This window comes from Solenopsis invicta, chromosome 2 (genome assembly GCF_016802725.1).
Source record: "Solenopsis invicta isolate M01_SB chromosome 2, UNIL_Sinv_3.0, whole genome shotgun sequence".
Lineage (NCBI taxonomy): Eukaryota > Metazoa > Arthropoda > Insecta > Hymenoptera > Formicidae > Solenopsis > Solenopsis invicta.
The window spans coordinates 10977555-10990206 of NC_052665.1; the positions used below are offsets into that span (position 1 = coordinate 10977555).

The 12652-nt window shown below is 41.1% G+C and overlaps 3 protein-coding genes and 1 long non-coding RNA gene across 8 annotated transcripts; 3 read left to right on the forward strand and 1 right to left on the reverse strand.

Moving 5' to 3' along the window:
• The first annotated feature begins 108 nt into the window (after positions 1 to 108).
• LOC105195002 (H(+)/Cl(-) exchange transporter 7) lies at positions 109 to 4405 on the forward strand. The gene is made up of 12 exons (XM_039459743.1): positions 109 to 664; positions 754 to 873; positions 1008 to 1206; positions 1282 to 1535; positions 1605 to 1782; positions 1955 to 2479; positions 2547 to 2716; positions 2789 to 2968; positions 3182 to 3391; positions 3462 to 3707; positions 3781 to 3861; positions 3975 to 4405. Exons 1-12 carry the CDS (start codon positions 509 to 511, stop codon positions 4074 to 4076), a joined length of 2421 nt encoding a protein of 806 aa, XP_039315677.1. The 5' UTR covers positions 109 to 508; the 3' UTR covers positions 4077 to 4405.
• Positions 1814 to 2453, reverse strand: LOC120360074. Its single transcript, XR_005576727.1, has 2 exons — positions 2232 to 2453; positions 1814 to 2115 (listed from the first exon to the last, which is right to left on the reverse strand). It is a non-coding gene; the product is annotated as an uncharacterized LOC120360074 (long non-coding RNA).
• A 1009-nt stretch (positions 4406 to 5414) lies between the features above and the next one.
• LOC105195003 (protein PELPK1) lies at positions 5415 to 8519 on the forward strand. 2 transcript variants are annotated; one of them, XM_011160190.3, is made up of 2 exons: positions 5415 to 5646; positions 6453 to 8519. In XM_011160190.3, the coding sequence occupies exon 2, from the start codon at positions 6729 to 6731 to the stop codon at positions 7935 to 7937; it is 1209 nt and encodes a 402-aa protein (XP_011158492.1). In that variant the 5' UTR covers positions 5415 to 5646; positions 6453 to 6728; the 3' UTR covers positions 7938 to 8519. The 2 variants fall into 2 exon arrangements, with proteins under 2 accessions (XP_011158492.1, XP_011158491.1); XM_011160189.3 differs by lacking the exon at positions 5415 to 5646 and adding an exon at positions 5889 to 6114.
• A 2390-nt stretch (positions 8520 to 10909) lies between these two features.
• Positions 10910 to 12509, forward strand: LOC120360073. Of its 4 annotated transcripts, none has more exons than XM_039459770.1 (2): positions 10910 to 11165; positions 11262 to 12509. In XM_039459770.1, exon 2 carries the CDS (start codon positions 11373 to 11375, stop codon positions 11667 to 11669), a length of 297 nt encoding a protein of 98 aa, XP_039315704.1. In that variant the 5' UTR covers positions 10910 to 11165; positions 11262 to 11372; the 3' UTR covers positions 11670 to 12509. The 4 variants fall into 4 exon arrangements, with proteins under 4 accessions (XP_039315704.1, XP_039315703.1, XP_039315702.1 ...); XM_039459769.1 differs by having other exon boundaries at positions 10911 to 11165; positions 11299 to 12509; XM_039459768.1 differs by having other exon boundaries at positions 10991 to 11165; positions 11328 to 12509.
• Positions 12510 to 12652: the final 143 nt, after the last annotated feature.

The following is a 12652-nucleotide window of genomic DNA, read 5'->3' on the forward strand; positions in this document are numbered from 1 at the left end:
TTGTATCTTATCATATTGTTTCTCCGAGATGCCCCACGGCCTCGAATGACCTCGACTCAAGGAGCATGTCCCTGTTCTTCCTTTTCCCTGTTCTCTCTCTCTCTCTCTCTCTCTCGGCCCACCTCTTCTTCAGTTCGGTCCAAAATATCGGGCAACGACACGCGTGCGTCATGTTCACGCTCGCATCTTATCGGTTGGTCAGTCGGTCGCCGTTGTCGACGTCCTCGCCGCCGCCGCTGTCGCCGCCGCGCTTCCGCAATTGCGTAGCAATGAGTCACTGTAATAGTCACATATCCGTTGCCTATTCAGTTGTGCACGATATATTATTCTATTCGTGTGTACGTGCGCCACGCGTCTCTAGTGCAAGGTGGAAGCCTGCATACGTCAACGTTGCGACATGGTGTGATCCACGGGCGTGTATGTTTTTCGGCCTGTAGCTCGTCCGAGTTAACTTGTCTTTGAAAAATGTGGCTAAAGGCCGATTTCTAGGTTCTGTCGCTCATAAACGATGGATCCGTCGATGCAAGCTAGGGCCGATAATAACACAAGAGACAATGGTAACATCGATATTTATAATTGTGACGAGGGCGATGAAGAAAGGCTGATCAAACCAAGAAATAATTTCGCGTCGTATTCCAATGAGGATATCAACGTGCGATTCCGGGTATGTCTAATTTTCTTTGTTTTAAAATGATTCTAGTAAGTGACCATTCTAAAAGTATATCTATAGAGAAGCTTTTATGTGTCACACAGAATGCCGCCGACGTTAACTTGGCATGCAGCGACATAGAGGCTATCTCGGGTCAGTCCAAAAGGTTGTATATCAGGGATATAACTCCAGGGGCGACCAATTTCATATCAACCAATTACGAGGTAATTGATTAACTTTTAAAATTAACGCAATTACCTTCTGACCTTGTTTAGTACATTTTATATTATGTACTGTCTTATCTTCTCTTGGCGAGATAAATTAATAGTTGAATAAATTAATGGCATCTCTTTTCCAGAGTCTGGATTATGACCCATGTGAAAATTATCTTCTACAAGATGAAGAGAGGAAAAAAGGATACAAGTTTATCGTTAGAAAAAACTTTGCCAGGTGGTTTATCTTTCTCTTGATTGGCATTTGTACAGCCCTCATAGCGTGCTTTGTAGATATATTGATAGAGGAATTATCGAGCCTAAAGTATGGTTGGCTTAAGAAATGTATGTTTTCTAACATACTCAGTTTATATAGATATGCATGATGCTATAAAATAATGTGCATACCTTATGTCATAGATGTGGACCACTGTGTGACAGGAGGTTGCTTATGGGTACCATACCTGATGTGGTTAGTGCTAAATATAGTACCAGTTTTCATAGGTGCCGTCTTAGTGTCCTATGTCGAGCCTATTGCAGCAGGGAGTGGTATTCCACAAGTAAAATGTTACTTGAACGGAGTCAAGATACCACGAGTCGTACGTATTAAAACCTTGGCTGTGAAAACTATTGGTGTTATATGTACCGTAGTTGGAGGTCTAGCAGGAGGCAAGGTAAGCAAATTCTTCGTCGTTCTCTGCTCTTCTAAGGAATTATTCACATCTTCTATGTTCTTTGTTCAGGAGGGTCCTATGATTCACTCCGGAGCCGTTGTAGCCGCGGGAATTTCTCAGGGAAAAAGTACCACTTTTAAGAAGGACTTGAAAATATTCGAATACTTTAGAGAGGATCACGAGAAACGAGAGTTTGTATCCGGGGGCGCCGCATCTGGAGTATCGGCAGCTTTCGGAGCACCCATCGGTAAATACTATTAAATATTAATATGTACAAGTTTCTCGCGCATTACTGTTTTAATTTTTTTTTAACTATAAATTTGTATATTACGACGTATACATTATATTAATATTATACATAAGAAATACCTTTGTGTTGCAAAGTTTAGTAATAAATCAAGTAACTTGCATTTCTTTAGGTGGGGTTTTGTTCAGTATAGAAGAGGGTACTAGCTTTTTCAATCAAAGCCTCACATGGAGAACATTCTTCGCCAGCATGATCACTACGTTCACTTTGAATGTGATTTTGAGCGCGTACCATGGACACCCTGGAGATCTTTCATACCCTGGCTTGCTGAATCTAGGAAAATTCGAATCGATTCCTTATGAAATCTACGAGATACCTTTGTTCATGGTAATGGGTACGCTCGGCGGATTATTCGGCGCTCTTTGGAACCACGTTAATTACAAGATTACCTGTTTTCGTTTGCGATTTGTGACACAAAAGTGGAGGAAAGTGATCGAGGCTGTCCTTGTGGCGATATTAAGCGCAACAGTGGGATCCTTGATGATATACTTTGTTAATGACTGTAAACCATTAGGTAATGATCCCACCAAGTTTCCAGTTCAAATGTATTGCGCGGAAGGAGAGTACAATGCGGTCGCCTCTTTATGGTTTCAAACACCGGAAAGCAGCGTACGATCCTTGTTTCATGATCCTAAAGGTACATGACACGCGATAAGCAATAATATAATTAAAAGACAAATGCAATGTAATTTATGCACTTTCAGGAGCACACGATGATCTAACGTTAGCCATTTTTGTCGTCTTGTATTTTTTTCTCGCTGCCACGACTTTCGGCCTATCGATGTCGAGTGGCCTCTTCATTCCCTCTCTATTGATCGGATCTGCATGGGGTAGATTAATTGGTTCGGGTCTCGCGAAACTATGCCCAAATTGCGTAAGAGTTGTGAACGTAGCATGCCAGATAAAATAACAATTGCTATGTTACACATGTAATTTTGTATTACAGGAAGTACTAGATCCTGGAAAATATGCTTTACTAGGTGCCGCCGCACAATTAGGAGGGGTAGTTAGAATGACGATAAGTTTAACCGCGATCTTAATAGAAGCAACTCAGGGAATATATTTTGGTTTGCCCGTCATAATAGTCCTTATAATGGCAAAATGGGTTGGCGATTTCTTTAACGAGGTATTACACGTACACACACACACACACATTTTTTATATATATACATATGCGTATATTTAGAAGTTCTCTCTCTCTCTCTCTCTCTCTCTCTCTATATATATATATATATATATATACACATATATATAGAACTCTCTCTCTCTCTATATATATATATATAGAACTTCTAAATATATGCGTATGTTTTTTAATAATAAAATATTTACCTTTTAGGGAATTTATGATATTCACATACAAATGGCAGGGATTCCATTACTTCCGTGGGAGTCGCCTCCGTTATCAAATAATATTTACGCAACTGAGATAATGAGTCATCCTGTTGTAGCTTTGAAGACTGTCGAAAATGTCGGGCATATCGTTGAGCTTTTAAAATGCGTTACATTTAATGGATTTCCGGTAGTTGATCCACCAAGTAGCGATCAGGTAATAGGCACGTAGAAACATTGTTTCAAATAGTTTTGTATATTTTGTTCCGACTGTATCATCTTTTCAGGCTGAAATAATTTCATACGGTCGACTCCGAGGTTTGATATTACGCTCCCAATTAATAGTGCTCTTAAAAAATAAGGTATTTAATGAGTACGAGGAATTTTGGGAGAAACCTTTAACCATAAATATGTTCAGAAATGAGTACCCTAGGTATCCGACCATTGAGCAAGTCGCCATTACTGATGAAGAAAAAACTTATACAGTTGACTTGAGACACTTTATGAATCCATCTCCTTATACAGTGCAACATGTTAGTAATTTTTACATTAAAATTTTTTTACTGTATGAAAGTATTTTAAACTCGTGTAATTTTTCTTTTATAGTCTGCCACACTGCCAAGAACGTTCAGACTTTTTAGAGCATTAGGATTACGTCACGTACCAGTAGTAAATGATACTAATGAGGTAGGAACCCGATATAAATGTTACAATTTACTATAAGAGCTACGTATTTAATTTATGTATATATATATATATATATATATATATATATATATATATTTGTGTATTCCATCTAGGTAATTGGCATTATCACTCGAAAAGATGTTGCCAGGTTCAGGATATGGAAACATCGTGGAAGAATGGGGTTGGATGAACTTTTAATCACCAACAAAATTTAATACTCTTTTTTAGACCTCTACTTTCTTCAAATTTTATCACTTAGAGTTATGCTTTCTGTTATATTTTCATGTATTTTATCATGTAAAAATTTTAGGTATGTATACATACACACATACATTGTTATTGAAGCTCGAAAATAATTTGGCAAATTATGTTGGAATGCATAATTACATTCAAGAAAGTACATAAGTCTTTCTATACTTGTTTGTTTACAATATATATGTGTATGTGTGTATGTATACCAAGCAAATTGAATTACTTGGCTAATTCTTTGTAATATCTAAATTTTAATTATTTACAAATATTTCCCACCCAAGCCATGACCAAAGTTTAAAGAAAAGATATACAGGTAGAATAACTAATAGTAACAGAAAATAGTATTCGTACAAAGATATGTACATGTTGAAGAATTTTATCGTCGATATTTTATCAACGATTCTCTTTTTAGTGAGATTAATTATTTTTATATATACAACCTGAAACAAAAAAAGAGTATTCTGTTGTATAATGAAAAATACATTTTATTTATTTTTACAATCTTATCTAGTTTCTATTAAACCTTAATTACAACTTTTCAGATTGATTCAAAATTGCAAATCCTTGGAGAAAGGAAATTAACATCAGACAAAAAGAAAATTAAGGCTACGAATTTTACATATCTTTTAATGTTTCTAAATTATTAAAAGTAATATTGAAAATATTTTTTACTTTGACAAACTATTTTGATTTAATATTTATAATCATTTTATGTGCGACAAATTTCATAAATTACGTTCATATAAATTTTTTGTTTAAAACAAATTTATTCTTTATCAATATTTACGAAATATTTAATTGTACGATTTAAACGCGTTTCAGAAGCTTACGTTTTTCCTAAAGTAGACGTGCATTATTGTTTCGGCATCACATTTATCGCAAGTTTCAGCAATACGTCACATTGCAGTACGTCTCATGCGCTGACTTCTCGTCTCTCTGAAAAATATAAATTTTTCACTTGTAGCAAGTGTTGACACGACGAAAAAAATGTGTGTCGTCAACTGTTCGTTTTTCAGCAAGGGATGGCGAGTCGTCGTCTCATCTCCATTCGAGAGAGCATCTCGCTCCCTCTCTCGATTTCTCTTTGTCGGCCGCCGCTGCCGCCGCCCGCCGCCGTCGTCGTCGTCGTCGTCGTCTTGCCGCGCGGCGCGGCCCTTAAGACGCGCGGCTACGTAAGAACACGGAATACGGGCAGAAGCGCCGACGGGCGGTCAATAGTTTCGCGGGTCGTAACCTGTCTGTCGCGAGGTTGCGGACGATAGTAGGAAGGGGTTATGGTCAATAAACGCAACCACGTCACACGCAGCCTATCGGCGGGGCGGCGGCGACGACGACCCCGCTTGGCCCCTTAAAGTGGCTCCGTCGTGAAAATCTTACGTGTCGGCCGATACCGCCTTTGTGCGCCTATTTCGCAGGATAAACCGGGTAAGAACGGCGCGGATCAACGTGGGACACGAACCGACGGACGCGACGCACGTCGAAGAAGCCGCGGATGAGTGTCGCAACCTCGTGGCCGGCCGATCTCTCGCCAGGGTGAGTCGACGGCGCGTTTCAGTGAATCGGCTGAAACGCGTCCGCCATTGTTGTCGATCGGCTGCGACGACGGCCAAGCGCCAGACGGGGGCGGGGGTGGGGGTGGGGGAGAGAAGTACGCCGCGGCCGCGAGACGAAGACGACGATGTGATGTGGTCTTAGCTCGGAGCGCGCGCATGCGCGCGCATCCGCCCGCATGTTCGACAACTGACGACTCCGGCGCTCCGCGCTGCTCCGCGCTCCGACTCCGACGCCGACGCGAGACGGACGCTCGCTTTCTTTTCGAACTTTTCTCGTCCCGTCCGCGTCCCGCGTCGCGCGCGTACGCACCAGTACGCACTAGCTGGCACTAGCACGCGCAACGGGCGATGCACCTCGTGGAGAGGACGAGGAGGAGACGCAGCAGACCGAGGCAACGACGGAAAGATTCCCGGGATGTGCGCGCACTAATTCTGAACGTAGTTTCCTGTAAGTTCGGGGGAAAGACTCGCTATCCAATATCATTTGCATTTTTCTAACGAAGAATCGTTAATTCTCGCGTTCTGTGCTATCTCCGTACGACTCGTCAAAAATTAGGATACCGATTGTTAATGGCTTTTGGTAACGACGAACGATGAACATCTTACAGGTTGTTTCGACGTGTTTTATCGTAGCGCGATCCGAGTACGATCGTGTGTCTCTTGTTAGGTTAGGTTCTGTAAGATTAATTATTTGGCGAGTATATAGTCCGAGCCAGACGATTGTACTTAATTATCTCCTTCGTTTGCTATCCTTGTAATTTTGTAACAATTATTCATCTGTTTCAGATGCCTGATGAACTATCTTTCGAGCTGTAGCACTCGCAAAGAAAATAGACAGCTTTGTGGTTTTTAAAGAAGTACGAGTGCTGCAGAAATAAGCTGGATTTGGGCAGAATATTTATTCTATTCAATTTATTCTATATCATTTTAGATCTTGTAAGTTGACTCTGACAATGACAGAGCGCTCAAGGGATAGAATAAATGTCATTTGTGTCAGTGTATTAAGCTCAATGCCAGAAAAGAATCTTGCCTTGAGACAGTGAAGGAAATGCGAGATTATAGATGTCAGAGACAGGGGAGGAACGTGCTGTTAGACTGTATACGGCTGCGGAGATAATGAAAAACGCCAGAGCCAAGGAAACTGAGGAACAGGCGGCGTTGAGGAGGATGCAGGAGGCTCAGCGAATGGCCAGGCATCGCGCTAAGAAAAAGCGTTGCCTGGATGAGAATCTCGCGAGGGAAATTTCCAAGATCGCCGAGCTGTCCAAGATGCCTGTTCCCGATTCAACTACGATAGCCCAGATGTCAGAGATGAATATGAACAAGATATCTGCGGAATTGAAGCAAATGATGGAGAGGGGAAAAGTACCTGAGCATATAGTTCAAATGGCTCAACTAGCGGAATTTAGCAAAATGAATTCCGAGTTGAACAAGATGTCGCAGGACATGAAGAGGTACGAAATGGAAAAGATGGCAGAATACGCCAAAACTACGGAATACATCAAGATGCAGGAGATCGCTAAGATGAACGAAATGGTGAAACTTTCTGAGATGGCCAAATATAATAACGATATCACCAAGATCAACGAGATGGCAAAAATGAACGAGATGATGAAGATATCGCAGATGGCCAAGATCAATGAGGTACAGAGGATGAACGAGATAGCCAAGTTAAACGAGATGGTGAAAATGACTGAGATGGCAAAGTACAATAACGACATCACGAAGCTGACCGAATTCGCACAGATCAACGAGATGGCGAAGGAGATCGCAAAAATGAATGAGAAGACGAAGATGAACGAAATGATGAAGATGGCAAATATGCAAAACGACATTGTCAAAATGGAAAGATCAGAGTACCCGGTCAAGATGACGAACGAGATGGTAAAGCTGAACGAGCTGGCCAAGATGAACGAGATAACGATCACGAAGCTGAACGACCCGCCGAAGATACCGGAGATTCCGCCGCTGCCACCGCCGCCGCGTATCCCTGAACCTGTGATCACCGTGCCAAATCCGAGGAATCTGCAGAACGTGCAGACCGTGCAAGTGGCACAGGCCAGCCCGTCCAGCATGATCAACTATCAGCCCGTGCCCGGCCAGAACAATTATGGCAAGCTGTTGTTGATCATCGAGGAGCTTGGCAGGGACATCCGTCTGTCGTACGCGGGCAGCCGCAGCGCAGCCGAAAGATTGAAGAACGGTATTCAGCAAGCCAGGGTCGCCGTGCGGGATTGCCTGCACGAGACGCAGCACAACGCGCAACAATGATCTGCCGACGCGAGCTAGCTAGCGATTAGACTATTTATAGCCTTTTATCATTTCACCAGATGTTGCTTTGTACGAATTGCTTCAATTCGGACTGTGGTATTAATAGGACCTGGCATATATATAGCGGACGTACATACATGGATCAAGCCCTTTCTGGAACAAACAAAAAAACCTTGACCGCTATCTTTTACACTCTACGCGACATTCGCGGTCTTCTTTACTCAGTCTTCTTACAATTAGCTCGATCTCTGCACGTACGTCGTTCGAACAGTGGCTGACAATTTTCTATTTTTAAGTTGCAATTTAGTACATAGAAATGGGAGGAAAGGTACCAATTTGTATACACACACTGTACTACTTAGAGAATATTAGAGAATCTTAGTTTATATTTTATAAATCAGAAAAAAAGTGGTTATACCATGGTTTTTGTTAAGACTCGCGTACGCTGCAAATTTTTAGTATACGTTTCGAGTGAGAGGGGGGGAAAAACAGAAGGATGCAAGCTTTTCAAATATGTACCTAATGGAAAGTATAATCCCATAAATATATGCCGTAATATATCGTTAAATAAATAAAAATTTTGTATACAACGCGGACACTTTGTTCTTCTTTCCCTGGTTTGGCGCTTGTGTAGGAGGTTCCAGAATTCGCACAGACAATGCAGTTTTTCTCTACAAAATTATGACTGAAGAAATAACAGTTTTTAATATAAATTTATATTTTTTTTTTTTTTTGAGACAACTTTTTTTATTCTAAAAAGCTACAATTTGTTATAGGTAGAAATTTCAAGTTTAAAACTTCAAGTATCAAATAATTCCATCTATACATCTTTGTTTCAATACATTTAATTATGCATCTGGGATGGACATGAAATGTATCAAACATAGACTACGATCAGCTGTATCCAATAAAAAAAAAAAAGGAAGACTCAACAAGAGTTGTCATTCTCTTTTCGAACAATATTAAAACATATATTTGCATAGCATTCGTATCTTTTCTCTCTAATAAAATAAATTGGTAAAGTAAAAGATTTGATTTTAGAGTCTAAATACTACAAACATCACTCCATATCAAATGTAAAAGCCAATCTTGTTAACTTGGATTAAATTTAAGAATTTCTAACTGCAAAACTTGAACTGATCTTATTATTTTGTTTTTCTTGCCCACTTACTGCAAGTTACAATTTAATTATGTAACATATTTTTAATTAGTAATTAAGTAATCTTTTAATTAAAATAATTTAAAAAATGTATTGTTAAAAGTATTATATTTTACATAAATTATAATTGGCAGAAAATGGATAAGAAAAACAAAAGAATACAATTAGCCTTGAGTTTTACGATTTGCAATTCATAAATTTAATCGGCCCATTTTTTAGACCAATTGAAGTTAGTGGCGAGACTTGGTGAGACAGGTTCTTTATTCCTCACCGCTTGCGCTTGCCACTAGTCGCCACCTGCAGGGGCTGCAGGCAAGGTGGATCGATCGATAACTACAGCCAGAGAAAGCAAAGCCTGAGAGTAGTCATGCTCACAATTTAGTTAATGATTTTTCGAGACGCTATCTCTATAACGCGGACGTACACTACGATGCCAATGTACAGGTTAGACCTCGAAAGCACGTCGCCCGACCGTTGGCATACCTGGCGAACTGACGAGGAAAGCGCCGAGCGCGCGTACACGCAGTCAACTTGAAATCGTTTCCATCCTAACCGCTTTCGCGCGATAGATTGATTCGTCTCGTCGCATCGTACCGACGATCATTTACGCAAATGCAATGGGGACAAGGCGCGAATACAGAATTGTAGGGTCAAATAAACAGTAGATACGAGTAGAGATTGACTCACCGTTCGCAGCTGGTCTCTCGAGAGGATCCGTTCAGCTCCGTCCAGCTTCGTCTCGGCCACGCTCTCGAACGTTCGAGCTGCAAGATCCTTCTCTCGACGATTCGTCTCGATTCACACTTGGCACGAGCGCGCGATCCTTTATTTTCTCTACTTCCGGTACTCATGCGCGTCGAAAATTCGTGATACGAGCTGCAACCGAGAAGATTCGAAATACGATTGAACGCGACACGACTTCGCACTATGCATCGTATCCTACACGACGGATGTTAGCACGGACGCTCGACACTCCACGGCACTCTCGAAACTGCTCGAAACACTCATTCGCGTCACAAACTCGTACGGGGGACGTCGAGGATGCGAGTTGAAAATTGAAATGCGCCGCGACGCGTCGCGCCGTCCTACCTAACCTACCGACTGACCGTACTGCGTAGTCTGCGTAGCGGCGCTGCGGCGCTGCGCAGCTCGCGCCACCGTCGGCCGCCGCTACGCAATAGGTTAACGGTCGGTAGGTCGGTCGGTAGGTCAAGCAGGACGGCGCGACGCGTCGGTCGCTACGCATCGCGGCGCATTTTTCAACTCGCGTCCTCATCGTCCCCTACGAGTGTTTCGAGAGTGCCGCGGAGTGTCGAAAGTGAAGTGGAATGTCGGGCGTCCGTGCCAACATCGTGTTGGATACGATACACGATGCGAAGTGCGAAGTCGTGTCGCGTTCAATCGTGTTTCGCATGTTCGCATGTTCGCATCTTCTCCGTTGCCTCGTATCCCGAGTTTCAGACGCGTGTGAGTATCAGGAGTGTTTGGAGAGTGCCGCAAACGAAGGATCACGTTCGTGCCATGTGTGAATCGAGACGAATCGTCATGAAGAGAATCTTGCATCTTGAACGTTCGAGAGCTGCGGCCGAGACGGAGCTGGATCGAGCTGGTATTAGGAGCGACTGCAGGAGCGACCAGCGGCGAATGGTAAGTCAATCTGTATCTACTGTTTATTTACCTCTACAATTCGGTACTCGCGTCTCGACCCCATTGCATTCGCGGAAATTATCGTCGGTACGATGCGACGAAACGAATCAATCGGTCTGTCGCGGTCTGTCGCGCGAAAGCTGCTAGGACAGAAACACGATTTCAAGTTGACTTCGTGTACGCGCTGTACATACATACGCGGCGCTCGACACTTTCTTCGCCAGGTGTGCCAACAGTCGGACGCGATGTGTTTTCCGAGATCAGGCAGAATCTGAATCGGGCTTCTCTCTCATTCTCTCACATTCTCTCTGCTACTCCACGTGGTCACGCTTGACGAAATACGCTAGTTAACGCTAGCAAAACGTTAGTTGTGCGTGTCACGAATATGAGAGATTTGAGAGAGAAAAGGACAGATTAATTAGGTATTTATAATACATATATTAATATTTATAACTTCGATATTCGTGTAACGTGTCGACGTGAATTTGGTAGACATTTCTCTCGTATTATCTTTAAAGGTTAGCGTTTTTGCGATCATTCGCGTTACATCCACAGGCCTGATAGATTGTCGATTGTTTCTCAAGGTGTAAAAGATAAACAGGAAACGTACAGTTTCTTTCCCCCTCGAGATGTCGAAGCAACGCAAAACCGTGGGAATGACTGCGAAGATCACGGAATCTCTGCTGACAGTGCCGGAGCCGAGGATCACTCAGCACACCGCGCCGATATCATCCGTGCCTGCTCAATTGAAATATACCAAGTTACTGCGAGTCATAGAGCAGCTAGGTCGCGATCTTAAACTTTGTTACACCGGCGATAACCTTAACAAAACACTGCCCAAGGTTGAACGCGGCATCGCAAAGGCATGTTGTCTAGTCCAACAATGCCGTGCTGAGGCTATAAAAAGTGCCAGGAAAGCATACTAATAATGCTTTCGTGACAATTACGCGATGTTTCCCGCATAGATAACTCTTTGTATCACGATGCAAATATATACTTTAAACAGTACTTAATGCATCGTGTGTGGACCATTGTATTGTCAACAGTATTTGTTCTACCTCGACAATTCATATTTTATACCCGCTCAAAGTTCTTTGTGTCATGTATGATGTTAAGACTGAAATACACACAAGTAGCTTCAACGCTCTTTTGCTACTCAACTTGGAATATTTTTATGGCTTTGCAGAGAAAGCTCTTAAGACATTTTTGGAAAAAAAAGTTTGGCTTGAATCTAGGATCTGCCAAGACATAGTTAAATAATTTGGCAGATAGTTGTCACGTGAAACCTCTATCAGCTAGGTTATTTAATATTCTTAAATATCAAAAATCCAAGAAATTTAAATGACGATATGTTGCTATATTTAAACAAATATTTCAAACATTTTTTATATAATTCTATATAATTAAAGGCATTATATAACTTAGCAATAGAGCAATTAGAAATTGTCCTGCTATCTCTTGTGTATTATTGGGAATTTTGAGTGGAACGATATTATTCTATTGTGATAGAAACAAGAGTCAGGCAAAAACCAAATTTAAAGTGACTGTGTGTAGTGTGTGTTATTAATAGAAAGAATAAGCTAAGGTGATAATTACAATAATATGGTAACAGATTTTAATGGAGGCTAATGGAACTAAATATTTTTATTTCAGTTTAGCTAAGGTATTAATCTCTTTTTTAACAGATAAATTATATATGTAGATGAATGATAATATTAAATGGAAAAATCAGAGATCTCTTGTATAAAACAGATAATTAAATACTACCAAAAAGCAACACTATACAGTAATATTTTTAATGATTTATTTTAATTTAGTTTGTAATAGAAAACTGTTTTTTTTTTTTTTTTTTTTTTTTTTTTTTATAAATATACTTGTATGAAAATTTTATATTTTCTCTTCTCTGATT

Bases quoted from the DNA above. Each gene is read 5' to 3' on its own strand.
- LOC105195002 (XM_039459743.1), top strand. From the start codon at position 509: ATGGATCCGTCGATGCAAGCTAGGGCCGATAATAACACAAGAGACAAT. The intron at 2,969-3,181 runs GTATTACACGTA...TTTACCTTTTAG, and splicing joins TTGGCGATTTCTTTAACGAG to GGAATTTATGATATTCACAT. The intron at 3,392-3,461 runs GTAATAGGCACG...TCATCTTTTCAG, and splicing joins ATCCACCAAGTAGCGATCAG to GCTGAAATAATTTCATACGG.
- LOC120360073 (XM_039459770.1), top strand. From the start codon at position 11,373: ATGTCGAAGCAACGCAAAACCGTGGGAATGACTGCGAAGATCACGGAA.
- LOC105195003 (XM_011160190.3), top strand. From the start codon at position 6,729: ATGTCAGAGACAGGGGAGGAACGTGCTGTTAGACTGTATACGGCTGCG.